This window comes from Vulpes lagopus, chromosome 12, assembly GCF_018345385.1.
Source record: "Vulpes lagopus strain Blue_001 chromosome 12, ASM1834538v1, whole genome shotgun sequence".
In the NCBI taxonomy this organism is placed as follows: Eukaryota; Metazoa; Chordata; class Mammalia; order Carnivora; family Canidae; genus Vulpes; species Vulpes lagopus.
Window position 1 is genome coordinate 15,988,196 of NC_054835.1, and position 18,908 is coordinate 16,007,103.

General features: G+C 56.5%; 1 protein-coding gene across 2 annotated transcripts in view; it reads right to left on the reverse strand.

The window, feature by feature from the left end:
• DOC2B (double C2 domain beta) overlaps window positions 1-12,825 on the reverse strand; it is a 37,491-nt gene extending 24,666 nt beyond the window's left edge. The window contains exons 1-3 of one of the 2 annotated variants that reach the window (XM_041724991.1): window positions 12,256-12,825; window positions 4,464-4,543; window positions 1,342-1,416 (exon numbers count right to left, since the gene is read on the reverse strand). In XM_041724991.1, the coding sequence (XP_041580925.1) occupies window positions 1,342-1,416; window positions 4,464-4,543; window positions 12,256-12,676 (576 nt within the window). In that variant the 5' untranslated portion in view covers window positions 12,677-12,825. The remainder of the gene's footprint in view (window positions 1-1,341; window positions 1,417-4,463; window positions 4,544-12,255) is intronic. The other variant, XM_041724992.1, reaches the window with a different exon arrangement.
• Between the last annotated feature and the right edge of the window lie 6,083 nt (window positions 12,826-18,908).

Below are 18,908 nucleotides of genomic sequence, written 5' to 3' on the forward strand. Positions count from 1 at the left end.
ATCACCTCTGTTGGGGTGGCCCTCCTGCCTTGTGGGGAGCCTCAGCCCTTACAAACCAGCCCAGGGAGTTTGAGTCTCAGGCTCAACGGGGGGCCCCAGCAGCCTGGGGCTCCTCAGCCCGGGGGCAGGACTGCTCAGTCAGGCTGCAAGAATCGGTGGCAAGGCAGGCTCCCTGCCCAGGAACCCATTACAGACTCTTCCTATCAGGCCACTTGAAGGCCCAGAAGGAATTCCCCAACTACTGGTTTCTTAGAAAGAGGTCAGGACAAGAACACCAGCCACTGGGCTCTGGGGCTCATGCTCCTGTGTCCCATGTCCCCCATCTCCCTCTGGTCTCCTCTTGGAAGTGAAGCCGCTAGTCTCTAGTTGATTCCCTGCCCCTAAACAATGGGGTCCACATAACCTGCCCCTTGAAAAGTCTGTGGGTTCCAGACCCAACTCTGAAAGGATGATAAAACCCTCTCTTCCCGTGAAATTAAAAAATGAGACAACACTGAACTATAAGACACATGTAAAGAAGTGTTATCGGTTTTGTTTTTCCAGGGCTAAAGGTCAGCGTGATGCTTTTTTTTAATAGCAACTTTTTTCTGAAAAAAACTTTCTTGGCTGTCTGGGTGACTCAGTGGTTGAGCATCTGCCTTTGGCCCAGGGCGTGATCCCGGGGTCCTGGGATCGAGTCCCACGTCGGGCTCCCCGCATGAAGCCTGCTTCTCCCTCTGCCTGTGTCTCTGCCTCTCTCTCTCTGTGTATCTCATGAATAAATAAATAAAATCTTAAAAAATAAAAAAATAAAAAAAATCAATTAATTAAAAAAAAAAAACTTTCTCTTTTCCCAGGTGCACCAAGTGCTTGGTCTGCCCGCTGGGTCACCAAGTACAAGGGTTCCGTGGCCCCCAAACTGGGCAGAACCTACCCACTCCATCCACTTTGTGTAGTGTCACAGGGTAGCCCACAAACATTTTAAAGGCTCTGATAAGTCCTAGAGTAAAGACACCTGTTTAACAAGGTTTCCCAATGTTATTTGGCCACAGAGCACCCCGCCCCCAAACACAATAGTAACCTCCAATTGAGTCTGCTTCTCATAAAATGCTGGCCTAGAAATTCTCTGGAGGGTTTCCCCAATTCATCAGGCAGGCAGTGCTGACCTGAGGTTCCCAGGAAGTCTGGGGGCTGTGGGGCTAACTGGGTGCTCTGGGTGGAGGTGAATCACGGAGATCCCATCAACTTGCTTGATCTGTGAGAGGCCATGGGAGGTATGCACCTCCCTGGGCATCCCGAGTTCAGCCTGGGCCCAACCCAGCAGGCAGAGTTGGCTGACAGGCTTGGGGTGGACCCCCTCACCTTACTGGCTCCTGGCAGCAGATGCAGCTTGACATAGGGGTCTGCTAGCCCGTTGTGGTCCATCGGCTTCAGGCCCTGAGTGGAGGGGAACAGCAAAAGGTGTGAGATGGGACCTGGAGACACAGAGCAGCCAGGGCCTCCAGGCACCTCGGTGGGCAGGTATCCCTTGTCCATTCAAGGGCATCCCAGCTGGGTCCATTCAAGACCCTCTCTGCATAGGCCCCCTGCGCCCATGCTCTCAGAACAGTGAGGATGACCCAGGGCTGGTGTTCTCCCCTTCCCCTCAGTCTCCTGGCCCAGGGCAGGTGTCATGGGGTGTCTTTCAAGACCAGACTTTGTCTTCCTATTCTCCCTTTCTGCCAGGTGACTCCTCCACCTCTGAATGAGGTCCTCATTATCCTGCTTTGGTGTGGCCCTTCCTTCTTCTGGATTCCGCTTCCCCCATTCCCCAACAGAGACTTCCCTCACTGATCCCATGTCCACGTGACCCTCTTGACCTTCTGTCCACTCACCTATAGATTTCCCTCTTTACCATGGGAAAATGTTCTGTGTCCTGGAGACCAGGCTCAATTTCTTTCTGGATTTGCCACAGCTCCCTGCCAGCCTAAGTCTAAGGAGGCCATACAACCTGGCTGGCCATGGAGGGTCCCTCCACAAGATGGCATCCCTCACTAACTTTGAATAACCAGTCAAGTATGCACAGCCAGGGACCCAATGGAACCATAAACAGACAGGGGCTTATCTGACCTCATGACTGCTCTTAGCTATGAAAATTATATTCTTTTTCTTCTGCGGTGGCACGCAGACATGTAGGGAGGCAGCTGTGATATGTGTGGCATCACAGATTAGCTGCCAAGTTGGCTACTCAGGACCAGACCCACCTCTAAGGAGGACTGAGGCTCCTTCCTCCCCCTGACCTTGGTTTGGTTTGGAGAGCTGGGGGGGGGGGAAGAGGAAGCTGAGATAGGAGGTGGGCTCCTCCAGTCCCCCCACAGCTCTGCTCCTGGGAAGGAGCACACAGACTTTAGAGCCAGGCTGGCTGGGGCCCACATCTCTGCTCCTGCACTTATTAGCTGGGAGGGTGGAGGAGTGACTTTGCCCCAGAGCCTCAGTGTTATCTATAAAAGGGGTTACTAGTTCTCATTTCCCAGGGGTAGGCCAGGAGTAGAGGTGGCAATAGTACCGCGTGGCAATTTGTTCCCCTTCCTCACCCGCTGGGCCCTTTTGAAGATGCTGGAGAGGTGGCCGAGGGCTGGTGTGAGGGTATCTGAGCTGTGCAGGAGCTTCTGGGGCTCCGCCTGTGCCCGGCTCTGCAGCCCCGTGTGCACCCATGGCAAGGAGGCGGGCCTCCTGGACACAAGTCCCCCATCTCGGCCTCACCACCTGTCCCTGACGTGCCCAGCGCTGGCCATTTGGTCAGTGCCTTCCCAGTTGTTCTGGGCATGAATTCCCAGGTGTGCGTGTTTGTGTGGGTGGGGGGCTGGGTACCTGCCTCCTCTAGGACAGCAGCTGGGACCTGTGACTGCGCACTTACTCACTTGATGCTCACAGCCGCTGCATAGGCGGGGTGCTTACCTTATTTTTACAGAAGCAAACTGAAGCTGCCCTGCTTACCCAGAGGGTATGGCCGAGTTAGGGTCCCAAGTCCATGGCATATGGCCCCCCGTGCAGGGCCCCTCCACCTGTCAGCCCTACTTCAGCCTCCTTAACCCCCTTTTGCTCCCTCCCCAAACCCCAATTCAGAGCCCCAGTTCCTCCCAGGTTTGTAGCACCCCCTCCTCTGCAAAACTGGATCTCAGCAGATAATGACCTGGAGGATGGGACCATTCTATGGCTTGGGGTCCTCTCATGCCCCACCTCCAGTGTTTTGAGCGACATATCCCAAAGGACACACACAGGTACCCACAGAGACTCACAGATGCACACATGCACCCCCCCCTCCCCAGTACAGCCCCACAATCCTTCTAGAGCCTGGGTAGGGAAGGCAGGGCACACAGCACAGAGGGGCCTGGTGTCTGGGCTGGGAAGGGGAATGGATGGCTCTGGCCAGAGTGGCCTGCCAGCAGGTGCCCATTCCCCAGTTCCCAAGCCTGGACAACTGCTACAAAGCTGGGTGAAGAGAGAGGGAAAGGGATATGCCAGGGCCCTGCAGCCTGCCCTCCCCTTGGCACAGCTGGGAGTCACCATTCTCGACTCCTTTCCTAGGGGCAGGTCTGGAACCCTGGCAGCAAGCCCGGGCAGCTCCCCAAGGAGAGGGCTGTGCCCAATCACGACACTGGGCCCAAAGTGGACACTGCCGTGGCAGTCCAGGCGTGCGGGCCCAGGCGGGGGGAGGTGGAGGTGGGAGGGAGGCACCAGGCAGCCTGACCCTCTGAGTGGGCAGAGGCATGGCTGGGGGCGCTGTGGGCAGGGAAGCTCACAGGGTGGGTTGAGGGCAGGGTCTGGGCCCAGGCAGCTCTGATTTTAGTCCCTTGCCCTGAGCCCAGCCCAGGCCCAGACCCCTCCACGGCTCTACAGGGAGTCCTACCTTGGCTACACTACTACCCTTACCTTGGGAGAGAACATCAACTTTGGCACCTTCCACCCAGAGGGTTCGATGCACAGGGCAAAGGGAACAGCACGGCTAAGAAGAAAGCTGATGCCTGGCAGCCCAAAGCGGGACATGCTCCTGGTTCCAACCCAGGGGCCAAAGAGCAATGCTGGGGTCCCGAGCCCCAGAGATAGAGCTCCTGCCTGGAGCCCACTCACTCCGGGTGGGAACCTTCAGGAGGCCAGAGGCAACCAATCCAACCCCTGCCCCCCTGGCCATCAGGACAGCCTGTCAGCTCTCCCCTTCTCTCCTCCCCACCATAGGCCCTCCCCAGTTCTTGCCCCACACTGCTGCCCCCCACGCCTTCCTCCTTTCATTCTCTTCTTGCCTTTTTCTTCTACTCCTTCCCTGGATGTCTGGCTGCGGGAGGCTCTTAGGGCAGCTGAGGAGATTTAGGCAAGATACACCCATGGTGCAGATGCCACAGAGCCTGGACAGGAAACAGTGCGGGGGACAGGCCCTCGGACCTCAGCCCCTCACCTGCACCCAAGGCCCTGGACCCGGGGGACCGAGGTGGCCGGCGGGGGCCTACCTTGGCCTTGCTGATGGTACAGTGGAGGGCGTTGTTTTCCTGGTCGTAGAGCAGGCTGAAATCCAGCGTGCCCAGGGCAGCTGCGGACAGAGGGCTCAGGTCATGCTCTGGCCACACAGTGGAGGAGAGTCACCCACCCCTGTGCGGTGGGACAAGGTGCCACATTGCCACAGTGACTGCCATCAATTGAGCACCTACTGGGTGCAATCCCTCCGCCCAGCCTCCCAGTGCTACCAGCACAGCCAGGTTCCAGATGCGGGAGGAGTGGAGGCTCAGTGAGGTTAGGTCAGCCCCAGTCACCACAGGTGGTGGCCCAAGTCAAACCCAGGCAGTAGGCCCCACAGCCCAGGCCCCTTTGGCTGGTCCCATGTTGTGCCACCATACAGGGCACTCAGCCAAAGGTCCCTGTCCTCCTGCCCTCCTCATGCAACTGCCAGTCTTGGCACCATGCCTCGGTTTCCCTGATGGTTAACTGTCACAAGGATTGTGTAGGGAGGCAGGACAGGGCCTTGAGAACCTCTGGGCCCTGGCCGGGCTGACAGGCTGATCCACCCCCAACAACACTTAGTGCTGCAGCTCCCCAGTCTCTCCATCCCTTGAGGGGCCCTGGGCAGGCTGCCAGAAGCCAGCTGGGTCCTCACGCTGCAACCTGCCAGCCTCTTCAAGGCAGTGGGTGAGTCCCTAGGGGCGGGCAGAGCGGGCAGCGATAACTAGGTGCAGCCGTAGCCATCAGGGACAATCACGCGTGGCAGCTGTGGCCCGTTGTGCTCACGTGGCTCCTGGCGTGAAGGTGGGGGTTGTGGGTTGGGGGACAGCAAACCTCAGGGGGCAAATCTCTAGACAGCAAGATGCACATTGACAGATGTCTTTAGAAACCCCGATCCTGCACACAGACTGCTGGGCTGGTCAACTGGCAACCTGTTCATTTGTTCGTTCATTCATTCATTCATTCATTCATTCATTCATTCATTCCCAAGCCTTATTACAATAAGCTGGCCTCTAGGGATGAAAATATCAATAAGGTGGGGTTCCTGCCCCAAGGAAAGCATAACTTAATGGGAGACACTGATGAAAAGAATCTGCCCTAGCAGTCTGGTGAGCCAGGAGCAATAGGAGTTCAAGGGGTATGCCTTGCCTGGCTGTGAATGGGGGCCACCAGGGAAGGATCCCTAGAGGAGGTGATGCTTCACCCGAGCCACGAAAGATGAGTAGGAGTTGACCAGTGCACAGTGGTGCTGGGAGAAAGGGCTTTCCAATCGTAGGCCAACTGGAGGTGAGAGGCTGAGCCGCTGAGGTAAGGCTGGGGGAAAGGCGAGGCTCTCCAGGCCAGCAGCACCTCACGCGGTTCTAGATTCATGCCGAGCCTGGATATGCTCATCTCATGTATCTGCTGCTTTTGCACTACAATGCCACAGCTGAGTAGATGCCATACGCCTGCAGACCTCGGGGCGTCGTGGGGGTGGGGGTGCGGACAGTATGGCAAAATTTGGCTTTGCAGAGAAACAGGCAAATTAAGGCCCATGTGGAGCCTCCCTTATTCTGAGGTGATGGCACTAGGTTGCATTTGTCTTGCTCTCTAGCTTCTAAGACAGGGTAAGGAAGGCACTCGGCTCAGTCTCTGCCCTTGCCCAGAAGGAGCACAAGTGGGGTACAAGACCTGCCGTGCCTGACACCTGACCCTGGGTTCAAGTTCTGGCTCTATGCTTCCTTGCTGTTTGACTTTAGCTAGCTTTTCTAGCCTCCTTGTTCTCAGTTTCCTCATCTGCAAAATGGAGACGCAATAGTATCCAGTTCACAGCATTGTGCTTTGACAGCCCCTGGGGTACAGAAAATGCTCAGCACGTAATTATAAAAGGAGCAGATCCACTTAGGTTATTTTTCTGGATAAATGTACTTGCCCCTCTGAGACGCCTGCTGGAATGAACTCGTTCCAAACTGGATCACTCCCCTCCCAGCCTTTGTGAAGAGAGTATACAAATGGTCACTTACACTCTTCCGAATGACCTGAGTCATCGCTGTGACTACAACTCCCATTCCATGCGTTGTGGTTGCAGCCTGGATGAAGTGATCCCCAGCAGCCACTCTTTGAGGTTTTCCTAGGTTTTCTTCATTTTTCTGCCTCCCCCTTTGCCAACAGCCTGAAACTCCTCTTACAATACTTGCCTCTGATAGCACAAACGGCCCTCCTTCCTTTTCCATAGCACTTGTTCCTCCTACCAAACCAGGTGCGAACACCTGCTAGAATTGTGTCCAAACTATGAGTCAGTAGGCCTTGAGCAGAGCCTATCGTGCTTTTCCTAAGTAGAGTCAGGGTGCTTTGGCGCTCGCTGTATCTGGCCGGTTTCCGGACTCCCATCTATGCAGGCTGGAAGTGAGGTATATAACACCATGCCTATAACGACAACCACAGCCATGGTCCCAAGATTCTCCAGGTCCACGCTTTTCTAATATTCTCCAAAGCTGTTGGCTTTATGTGATAGTAAATTAGTCTGCTGCTCAGTTCAGGCCTACCCATGGCTTGTTCTCTCAAGACATCAGCCTCCAGAGAGGAGCGACCATGCCTCGAGCCACGCCAGCGACACCGGCAAAGAACAGATAGATGTTCGATCTGCACAGTCAGGCCATTCAACCCAATTTGCTCTCCAGCTGTTCACAGGAGCAGGGATTTGGTGATGCCCACGAGTTAAGATGCACACTCCGCAATCTCACCCATTTCCCACTCTCAGAGGAGGCCAGCCAGCCAGACATTGGGGCCACCTGCTCCACACTGGGAATCTCAGGTCCCGGAGAAGAAAGAAGCCCCCTTGCTGGCTCTGCAGACATCTCTGTTTAAGGAGGGCTGACACCGCTCAGTGAAAGCGACACCCATGATCAATTCCCAGGAACAGCACACCTTGGGTCCGCTCCATGTGATTGATGAATTCTTTTGACTGCCACTGGAGGTTTTGTAAGAAATAATGGTTTATAAATGTTTATAATAGTTTATTATAGTTTATAAATAGAAGTATGGTCACTATTTTTAGACATTTGCTGGTGGTGGAGCTCTCTTAGGGATCTTACAGTCCGAAGTCTTCATTTCCCATTCAGAGAAATGAGGCTCAGAGAGCATCGGTGACCTGGTCAGGGTGGCCCAGCAGAACTAGACACAGAATCCAGACCTCTTCATTTCCATCATGACAGTTCTTTTCTTAAAGCCTACTGGCTTGGGGGCAGCCCAGGTGGCTCAAAGGTTTAGCACTGCCTTCAGCCCAGGACGTGATCCTGGATACCCAGGATCAAGTCCCACATCGGGCTCCCTACATGGAGCCTGCTTCTCCCTCTGCCTGTGTCTCTGCCTTTTTCTCTCTGTGTGTCTCTCATGAATAAATAAATAAAATCTTTTTTTTTTTAATTTTTATTTATTTATGATAGTCACAATAAATCTTAAAAAAAAAAAAAAAAAAGCCTACTGGCATCCCCTCCCGCCCTTTTTTGTCTGCTACTTTGTGTAGCTGAAATCTCAGGATGATGCAACAGAGAACCAGAGAGAGAAAAGCAGAGTTGCTGTCAGGGACAAGGGAGGGCTGGGCGGCCATCCTAGAGGGGCCTCTGAGCTGGAAAGGGAGCTGTGGGCTTCTAGTACAGATAAGGAGGGTCCTAAGGGTAGGGGAAGGTGCTTATCTGTGTGAGCCACTGCATCCTGCCCTCTGCCCACTGAAGTCACATGTCCTGGCTAAAGTTTACAACCTTGGAAAAATAATGAGGGTTGGTCACTAATGGGCCGGTGAGAGTTGTCACTCACTTGTCGATAATTATAGAGCTTTAATGGGGCTAATTCAGAGAAAATCAGGCTCAAGCCCCTGTCAGTTCCTGTAAGGCCAAACATCCCTTTGCTCTGCTGATGGAGACTGACAGCATCATTCTGACCTTGGTTTGTACCTGGACTTTCCTCACCCCCGTATACCCTTGGGAATAGGAAATCAGCCCTTGCTCGTTTTTTGTTTTTGTTTTTGTTTTTTTTTTTAAGAAAAATGTCAGTCTCTCAAATAGTTCTAAAAAACTGTGGCAAGAACCACAGAAAGTGCATTTCATAGATGGGGAGGCACTATGAGGCACTGAGCCTAGCACTGCAGGGGAGACAAAGAAGAAGGAGCCCTATGTCCCTGCCTCCCAGGAGCTCAGAGGCCAAGGATAAGAACTTTCGGACCTTCAGAAGTCTATTCATTCTCCAGCTTTAAATTATTCAAAGGTTCACCACTGCCTCCTGGACTTGGTTTAACCTCCTTGGTGTAGCATTTAAGGCCCTCGGTGACCACTTTGTCCTCATTCTGGGTCTTTCTCCCTTACTTCAGACACTTGACTGTGGCACCTCTGGGTTGTTTCTTCTACCTCTACCTGTGCACGTGGCAGTCCCCGTGTCAGGAGCATCTTGCTTTCCTAATTGCACTTAGTCAGCCTGCTTCCTCCCTTCTCCCAGCCTGGAGCAGAACCTTCTCTGTGGGTAAACTATGTAAGCCAGCACTTCCATTTAGGTTGCTGCCTCCCTCTCGTCACTGCTGGGCTACTTGTGCCTCTGTGTTTCCACGAACTCCCTCATGTCAGAGACTCTGTCTCAGGCATTCTTAAATCTCAGCACAGTGCCCGACACACAGCTGATCTTGTAATGTTGAGTACATAAAACTGTGGTCTGAGCTGGCATGTGCGGAAGGAAGGGGACTTGCAACCAGCAGGGACTGGGAAATGCTCCCAGCTGAGGGCCTTTGGGACAGTGCTTCCTCCACTCCATCCTTGCTCCAGGCACTCATGGGCACCACTCCTGACCCAGCCCAGGGTGAATCATGTAACGGCAGGTGTAAGCGCAGGCATGTGACACAATTCTGGCCAATGAGACAGAAGGACAGGTCTCCTGGGGACTCTGGGAGAGCTCTCCTCACTTTCCAACCGAGATATGGGCAAGGAAACTTGTCCTTCTCATATTTAGGATCTTAGTGTTACATGTGACACGTGGACCAACAGCAGCCACCCTGGACCAGGAGGGAGGTCAGCCTAAGAAGAGCAGAGCACAGCCAGGTGGAAAGGGGGACAGAACCAGCACCTTTGAGGTTGTTGACAAGCCTGGGCACAAACCTCCCTGGGCATTTGCCATCTCACTGTGCTCATTGTTTCAGGCACTTTGAGTTTTTATTTGCAACCCAAACATTCTAGTCCTCATAGTTTGAAGAATGGACTGGGCTTCCACAGGTGGAGGTTGGGTGGGAGAGCATGGGGAGAGGGGAGGGGGGAGAACCCGACTGGGGGGCAGCAGGCAGTGGAGTCCACTGGGCCAGGCCACACTAGGGACCAGTGGGAGGAAGGATACTTCTCACCCCAATGTTCACTGCCTTTTCTCCCTATCACGGCCCCTATTAGATCAGTCTGGAACATGTGAATTTCGTGCTTGTGTCTTGAAGTGACTTAATAAAGCATAGGCTTTAAAAAGAAGGGAAAAAAAGGCTGAATAAATAAACAGCACTTCATTCTCAGCTTGGACAAGAGAGCAACCGCCCTAATTTCTTTTTGTTAGAACAGAGATAATCCAATAATTAGGGCAGCAAATAGCATAACCCCTGCTAAAGCCATAATGAACCATCTGGCTTAAATCATTTAGGCTAATTCTAGGGATCTGGTTGTCAGAGCCGAGAGGGGTCCAGGCCAGGGTATGGGCTGGAGGGTGGTTCCACCCCAGAACCCGGTCCCACCACAGGAAGGAGCCAAGATTTCTGTGTCCTCATGCCTGGGAAGTCTGCTCGGCCACTGATGAGATCCAAGCCTGGGGTGGGCTGCTCCTTGAAGGGGACAAGTGACCCAAGCTGGCCCAGGCTCAGCCACAAGCCTCCTCTTTAGCTTTTTTTCAGGAGACCACCCGGTGTTATGGGTGTGGCCAGCCCACCATCCAGACTGGCCAGGCTGTGACTCATGTGAATCTGTCCCCTGCTAGGACATGTGAGCTCCCTGGGTGATGAGACCCACTCCTGTTCCCCTTTGCCACACTCTCTGCTGCTGGGACAGTGCTCAGTGGAGAACTGGAGTCGATGGGCTGGAGATGAGGCAGCTGACCTGCTTTGGGGACTTTCGGGACTCTTCCTCCTCACCTGGAGGTTGAGGGAGGGCCCGAAGAAATGACAAGATTTCTCACCCTGTAACAGTGTGTCATCCAGAGGGCCCTTGGTGGCACCAGGAGGGTTGCCTGAAGTTCATGTGGAAGCCCTGCCCTGCCCTCTCACTCCCTTGGCACAGCATGAAAGATGTCCAAAGGGGAACAAGTTCCCTACCCCTTCTGGAGGTGGCTTTGGATTCAGGGCATCCAAAGGGGTGACTTGGGTTCCAGTTAGGGCCTGCCCAGATGCATGGAAGGTGAGGGGGTGAGATTTGCCCAGGGTGTGGGGAGCTGAGGGTGGGGAAGATTCGGGGCACAGCCCCGAGGGCATATACTCTCTGCAACCCAATTTCCCCCAGCTGGCAGGGAAGTGGAGGGAGAGGGCTGCTCCCCGCCCCCACACCGAGGCAAGGCCTCAATACCCCGGGATTCGGGCAGCGTCCAGACCCACAGAAAGTGCACAGGGGACAGTTTCTCTCCTTGGAGGGCAGAGGACAGGCCTCCTCCAGCTCTCTCCTCCTGGGCCTCCCTCGGTAGGACGCTGAGAGGTCGGCCACCTCCCCCAGTGACACTGGTGATCTCCCCCTTCAGCGTCCAGAGACCCACTTTATGCTTAAGGAAACTCCAGGCCCCGGCCCTGGGCCCACGGGAGCCCGCAAACCAGGCGCGGCCACCCTCGCGGCGCCGAGCGACCCTCGGCTCAGGCCGCGAGCGACCCCTGCCCGGAAGGGTGCACCCGCCGCGCGGGCCGGGGAGGGGGCTACAGCGGGGCTGGGTGGGGCCCTAGCGAGCCGCGCCACCTCCCAGCCCCACCCCCAGCCCGCGCTAACCCCTTCCGAACCCGGCCTCGGTTTCCCCTGCAGTCCCGGGTCCCGCGCGGCAGGCGCTCTCAGAGACCCGAAAGGCCAGGAGCGCCCGCCGGCCCGGCCTCGCCCCGGGGCCCCGGCGCTCGCCCACTGCCCGGGGCTCGGGGCTCGGGGCTCGGGGCTCGGGGCTCGGCCCGCAGAGAGGGCGGCGCGGGCTGGGGCGCCCTTCCCGGCCTTGGGAAGCGGGCGTAACAGGTGGGCGAAGGTCGGCGGCCGGGAGAGCGCCGCGGCGGGGTCCGCGGGCGCGGGCGGTGGCACGGCCAAGGGTTTTCCAGAGGACGAGCGGCCCCGCGGTCCTCCGTGCTCGGCCGCACCGGGAGCCGCTGCGCTCTGCGGGCCGCCGGGCCCACTCGGGAGGCCGGCCCGGCCCCGGCCCCGGCCCCGGCCCCGGCCCCGGCCCCTCGGCGGCGAGGCCGGCCCGCAGCGGCTCCCGCGCGGCCCGCAGCAACTGGTGTCTCCGCGGGGCGCAGCTCCGCCCTTCCCGGGAACAAAAGCCGCCGCCCGCGCCGGAACTCCCCGCCGGCGGGCCGAGAGGGGGCGCGGCGCGGGCGCGCAGATCCGGGCCCCGGAAACGCGACGCCCTCCGCGGGCGCCCCCAAACTTCCCGCCTCTCGGGCCTGGGCCCGGGGAGGGGTCGGGGTTGGGTCCGCAGGGCGCGCGGGGGGCGCGCGGAGCGGGGGGGCCGCCCCCGCGGGACTGGGTGCCGGGGACAGGGAGCCCGCGGAGGCCGGGCCGGGCCGGGCGGCGAGGTCGGGAGCGCGCAGAGGCCGGGCCGGGGAGGGGGCGGGACGTCGGCGAGTTGGAAACTTACTGCAGTCGTCGGACTCGTAGCCGTCGGCGTCCGGCTCGTCCTCCGGCGGCTTGGCGGGCGGCCGCCCCGGGGCGGGGGCGGGGCCGGGGCCGGGGCGGGGGCCGGGGCGGGGGCCGGGGCCGGGGCCGGGGCCGGGGCCGGGGCCGGGGCCGTAGGCTCCGAAGAGCTGGTCGACGTCCTCGTCGTCGTCGCGGGCGCCGTCGGAGGGGCTGCGGCGGCCCGCGCTGGCGGCGGCGGGGCGCGCGGGGGCGTCCGGGGCCGCGGCGGCGCGGGGCCCGGCGTCCGGGGGCAGGCCCCGAGGGAAGCGGGGGAAGTAGTCGGAGATCTGCTTGATGGGCCGAATGGGGCCGGGGCACACGTCGATGGCCATATGCTCCTGGATGCTGATGGTCGCTTTCTCCCCGCGCCGCCGGAGGGTCATGCAGGCAGCGCGGCCCCGCCCGGGCGCGGCCCTGCCCGGCCCGGGGACGGCGGGGAGGCGGTTCAGCAGGCCCAGCGGGGCGCGGCGAGGGCTGCGGGCACCGCCGGCGGCGCCCCCGGACGGCCCTGACGCGGCTGCTCTCGGCTCGGCGGCGGCCGGCTAGTGAGCGCGGGGCCGGCGGGCGGGGGGCGGGCCCAGGCCGCGTCACCGGCGGCAACCACGCGGTGTGAGCGAGCGGGCTGCGCGGGCGGGCGCCGAGCGGAGCGAGCCGAGCGGGCGGCGCCGCACTCCCCCGCGCGGGCCCCGGCGCGCGCTCCCTCCGGGCCCCGGGCGCCTTCCACGCGCGCACAGCGGCGGGCCCGCGGGGAGGCTGGGCAGGGAGCCCAGGTCGCGCCCGCCGCGTGCCCGCCCGCGCCAGCCCTCGCCGGGTTCCGTTCGCCCGCGCAGGACACACGCGGGGTGCCGAGTCACTCCAAGCAGACACCGGCAGAGCGCCCGCGGGCTCACACTCGCAGGACGCACACGCGGGCCGATGGATCCTTGCAGAGTTGGTTGAGGTGCCTGTAGTCCACCACGCTCCCAGGACACGCCCGCCGCGCCCGACACACGCGCAGCCCTCCTCCCAGCTCCCAGCCAGCAGGACACACAGGAGTGTGCCGACAGGTGCATCCTCACCGGTCCAAGGTCACGGGCAGTCTGTTCACACTTCCTCTCAGGCCACGTGCAAGCACACGCTCCGTGGCCCTGAGTCAGTCCCTCAGCTGGTTAGTGAGTCTCCTGGTGGGGACAGGGCAGGTGAGAACCTTGACCGCCAGCTGTGGTCGGGAGAGGGGACGGCGGGAGACGGGGCCTGGGCCCAAGGCACCTTCCCAGTGAGCGATGGATGAGGTGAAAGTGGGGAGGCAGGGCGCTGCCCGCCCGCAGGCTCAGGCTTCCCACCTGCTAAGATGACTAAACACGCCCGATAGCCGGGCCCAGTGCTTTCCCGGGACAGCTCTGTGGGGAATGGCTGCCGCTTATACAGGTGTGTCTGCGGGAAGCCCTGGGCCCGGACAGGACCCTGTTTACTCCCCAGTTTCTAGTGACATATTAGAAACGCTTATCTTCAGAAAACCTGGGTAGCTCAGTGGGTGAGCATCTGTCTTTGGCTAAGGTCGTGATCCCAGGGTGGCGGGATCCAGTCCCGCATCCCACATCCAGCTCCCTACAGCCTGCTTCTCCCTCTGCCTGTGTCTCTGCTTCTCTCTGTGTGTCTCTCATGGATAAATCAATAAACTCTTAAAGAAAGAGGGAAAGAAAGAAATGCTTCGCTGGGTCCCTTCCATGAGTCTAAATGAGGGGCCCCAAGCCAGTGTCCCTTCCTCCACCATAACCCCTTGAAAGGGGTGGAGAGGAGAGAGAAGAGACCCTTTCTCATCACTTCCAGCTGCTACATTCTGACAGATCATTTGATCTCTTTGAACCTGTTTTCTCATCTGTGAAATGGGGCTAATTCCAACCTAACAGCATTGTGGTGAGGCCCCATCTAGCACAGAACATGACAGATCAGAGGTGCCCAGTAGGGTTGGCTTTCTCTTTCTCTTCTCTTGGGAGACAAGACTCACTGGTAAGAAATGATGGAAAACCATATGCTGTTTTGTGGTAAGTTCTGTGCTGACTGAGCGGTGACAGTCGGGATACTGTACCTAGACCGTTCACAGCAGTCAGCGCAGTGATTCCTTACATTAGCCATGACGTAGACAGGGATACCGTTCCCATGTTCCCGTGAGGAAATTAAAGCTGAGGCACACTGACTTACCCACAGTGACCACTGTTTGCAGCAGAGCTGGGATTAGAAACCTAGGTGTCCTGACTTTTTTCGAAGCTTCCACGTCCCCTTCCTCTGCCTCTTCCTCCTCACCCCTTCAAAGCTTGAGGGGTCAAAGCAGAGAGCTGGAAATGCAGGTAAAATGCTGTTCCCCAGAGCTACTCCTGAGCTTCTGGGGTGGAGACAGCCCAAATTAAGGTGGAAAAGGAGGGGAAGAATTGAGGAGGAAGAGGCGGGGTGGAGGGAAGGGCCAGTAGCCTCAGGGCTTACACTGGGAAAGAGCGGGGCTGGCAGCTCCCCAAAGACTATTGGGGATCCTGCTAGGAGAAGAATTCAGCCTTCCAGGAGTCTAAGGCCAAGGGAAGGACTAGAGAGCCTGGAAGCCTAGTGGGTTTCCAGTTTCTGGGCATGCTTAAGGGGATTTGTCCTTAAATAGGCATAGAGTGACTTCTGTGCCAGAGGTGGCTGCTTCACAAAGTGATTATGTAATGATACAGGTATTAAAATACAGACACTGAACCATCATTTCGTAATTTCTTCACTTGAGAAAGAGAGTGCTGTTACCATTTTACAGTTGGGGAAAAGGAGGCTTCAGGAAGTCAGGTGACTGGCAATGAGTGTGGATATCGTGACCCCTGACCCTGTGCCCTTTTGACATCAAAGGTATACCACTGGGGGTGCCTGGGTGGCTCAGTTGGTTAAGCATTTGCCTCTGGCTTGGGTCATGAGCCCGATCCTGGGATTGAGCCCTGTGTGTGGGAGGGTTTTCTACTCGGAGGGGTGTCTGCTTATGCCTCTCCCTCTGCCCCTCTTCCCCACTTGTGCTCACTTTCTCTTTGATAAATAAATAAAATCTTGTTTGTTTGTTTGTTTGTTTATAAAGGTATACCTCTGTATTCACTGTGGATGGGGACAGGAGGGGGCTGACCTCTTCCTCTGCCCTCTTTGACCTTCTGTGGGTCTGGCTTTTTGGAGCATCTACTTGCAGCTTTTGACTCTGCAGGTGCTGGCTCTCAGAGGGTCTGGAAGAAGTGGGGAGGGCCCAGCCTCCAAAGCACTGAGTCAGGGAATCCTGAGATGTTCCTTGGAAAAAGAGGTGGCATATGTAGGGCCAACCTCTGGCAGGTGGCAGAGTGGAGAGCCACTCTGAGGTCTGAGTTCCTCCAGCTATGAGCCCCAGTGAGGTGGGGTAGAATTGGTGCTATCTGGGCAGGTATCCATCTTCTAGAAAGAGTATGGGCTGGAGAATCAGGCAAATTTGGATCCAAAAGCCAGTGTCTCCCAGCTCCTGTGTCTGACTTTGGGCAAGTTGCTAAACTTAGGCTCAGTCAGTCCCACTGGTGGAATGGGGGAGGCCACGGACAGTTTTCCGAGAGATGCTGATGAGGACGGATAGAAAGTGCCTGGTGTGCAACCGGCACTCAGTCACTAGTAATTCTCTTGCCCCTGCTGTCCTGGTGCAAACCATCTCCATCTGCCCTGAGCCTGCCTCAGTTTCACTATCAGTGAAGTATATTTGGCCGCCCTCTCCTGCAAGGACCAGGTGAGGATGCTGAGGGAAGTGCAGTGAGAAGTGAACATACTTGCCCAGGCTGGGGTGCTGACTGGCATGAATGAGCATCTTTTAGCAGCTGGACGTGTCCAGACTCCATCAGTCATGTTGCCTTCCATGTTGGCAGCTGAATCGGCCCTTAACGAAGTTGAGTGGGACAATCTGCCCTAGGTCATAGCCCTCAGGAACCCTGTGCTTATACTTGCTTCCTTTCTACCTGCTTCTCTTAACAGGCTTCTGAGCACCACCCCCAAAAGGCCCCCATCCAATGAAGTAGAGGTGGGTTCCTCGAAGGCTGGCCCAGGTGTCTACCAGCAGGATGCTTATTAATGATGCAGATTCCAGGTCCCTACCTCACACCCACTGAGTCAGATATGTGCGCGAAGACTCAGGATGCATCTTAACCAGCACCCCTGGATTATCTTTATGCACAATTATTTTTATAAGAATTGCTGGGTTAGAGGGTGCCACGGTTTAATAATTCTCAACTCATCTTGCTGCCTCCACACTGTTCAATGAACAATGTACGACACCCAGGGAGGGGGTGGGTGTTGGAATTTCTAGAGTGCTTTGGCAAAGATCCCCACATGTCGCTTTGGGCATTGAGACTTCTTTCCTGGCTGAGAATGAACAGTTAAAGCCTTTCCTTTCAGTAGGTGACAGGCATTTCACAGGAAATGACTCTGCACTTGGCTAGATGTCCTTGGTTGGCATCTCTGGCTCGTGTCCAAGTGCCCTGGGAGGAGGGCGCCCCCCCCCTCCTGGGCTCTGGCCTAACATGTACCCCCAATTTCCACTATTCCTTGATTATTGGAGGAGCTCTTAGCATGTTGTGCTGAAAGAACCTTCTCTGTATTCGTAGGAATGTTTTACCCAAAGGAGGGCCTGAGGGACAAATTCTAAGCCCTGTGGCTGGTTGATGGAGAGGCCATTCAGGGTCTCTTGAAAATCCATACATTTACAAGTACTTATTCAGCACCTAGGCTGTGACAGGCTCTGTTACGTTCTGCAGGGGGCCTGGTGATGAAATCCCCTTTGTCTTTAGATTCCAGTGATGGAGGGCAGATCAGGAAGGGACCTGGGAGCCTTCCACTCTGGCCAATGGCTGCCTCCTCCTTGCTCCACACGGTGGCCTCAGCATGGAGAGCATGGTGGAGTGCTGAGGAAGCAAGTCACCGCAAGCGTTTGCAGTGGAGCCTGTGGCTGCTGAGGGCAAACTTGATGTGATAATTTATTATTCACATTCTCATAAACAGATTACACTCGTCACAGTACATTTACAACCATTAGGTCTACCAGTGGGGAAAAGTTAACACTTACCTGATGATGTTTTGCAGATGTCAAATGTTCTGGGAGCTGCCATCGTGGGCTAAATGGCTTAGAGATGCTCGTCGTCTTCCCCTTCTGGGACACCTGTTCAGTGGTGTGTGGACCACAGACGTGTGAGCCCCTCACCCACCCCCCTCGATTCCTATGTGAGGAAACATGCCTGTGGAGATGGAGAACCTGGCCCAAGTTCACACAAGGTAGAGCCAGACTCATACCCAGGGGTTTGGGTAGAAGGACCACACCCCTGTCTCCCTCATGCAGGGTGTGGTCTGTGCTGCTGGACAGGAAAGAGACCCCGGTGAGAAGCTCATCTTCTAGGAGGGGGCTTGCCTGGGATGAGGCTGCCTCTGGCTGGAGATCAGATGCCAGCAAAAGATAATGCTGAATCTTAAGGGAAGCTCCAGAAATGACCTGCTGGAGGACAAGAGTGTAGCCTGAGGCTAGGGTGACAGCACAGAGGAGGCAGTGGCCCCACCACCCTGACCTCAGAGACCTACGGGCCCCTGGAGCCAAGGGTCTTGTCTGAGTGTCTCTGGGACTGGGGTGGTCATGTCAGCATTATGGGAGGTTAGAATGGGCAGGAGCTCTAACTGGCAATTTTGTTCATTTGTTTTGTTTTAAAGATTTTGTTTATTCATTAGAGACACGCACAGAGAGAGAGAGAGAGGCATAGACCCAGACAGAGGGAGAAGCAGGCTCCCTGCAGGGAGCCCGACGTGGGACTCGATCCTGGGTCTCCAGGATCACACCCCGGGCTGCAAGCGGTGCTAAACCACTAAGCCACCAGGGTTGCCCTAAAATTTATGGAATATTTCAATCATACAAAAAAGGCCCAGAGTTTAATGTAAAGATTGCCTGAACCCATAAGCCAGACTTCAAATAAAACATTACAGGCTCCTCAAAAAGCTAAACATAGAATTATCACAATTAAAAAAAATTACAGGGCAGCCCAGGTGGTTCAGCAGTTTAGCGCTGTCTTCAGCCCGGGGTGCGATCCTAGAGACCCGGGATAGAGTCCCGTGTTGGGCTCCCTGCATGGAGCCTGCTTCTCCTGCTGTGTCTCTCATGAATAAATAAAATCTTAAAAAAAAAAAAAAATTGCAGATGCATTTAAAATGCCCCAATATTTCTCCTCCATCCTATTGCCCTCCCCAGGGGATGTCACATCTTGAAATTTTAAAAAAAGATTTTATTTATTTTTTCATGAGAGACACAGAGAGAGGCAGAGACACAGGCAGAGGGAGAAGCAGCTCCCCACAGGGAGCCTGATGTGGGACTCAAACCCCAGGACCATGGGATCCCGCCCTGAGCCGAAGGCAGACACTCAACCGCTGAGCCACCCAGGCGTCCCCACATCTTGATTTTTTTAAAAAAGATTTTTAAAATTTATTTATTCAGAGGGAGACAGAGAGAGAGAGAGAGAGACACACAGGCAGAGGGAGAAGCAGGCTCCATGCAGGGAGCCTGATGTGGGACTCGATCCCGGGACTCTAAGATCACACCCTGGGCCAAAGGCAGGCGCTAAACCCCTGAGCCACCCAGGG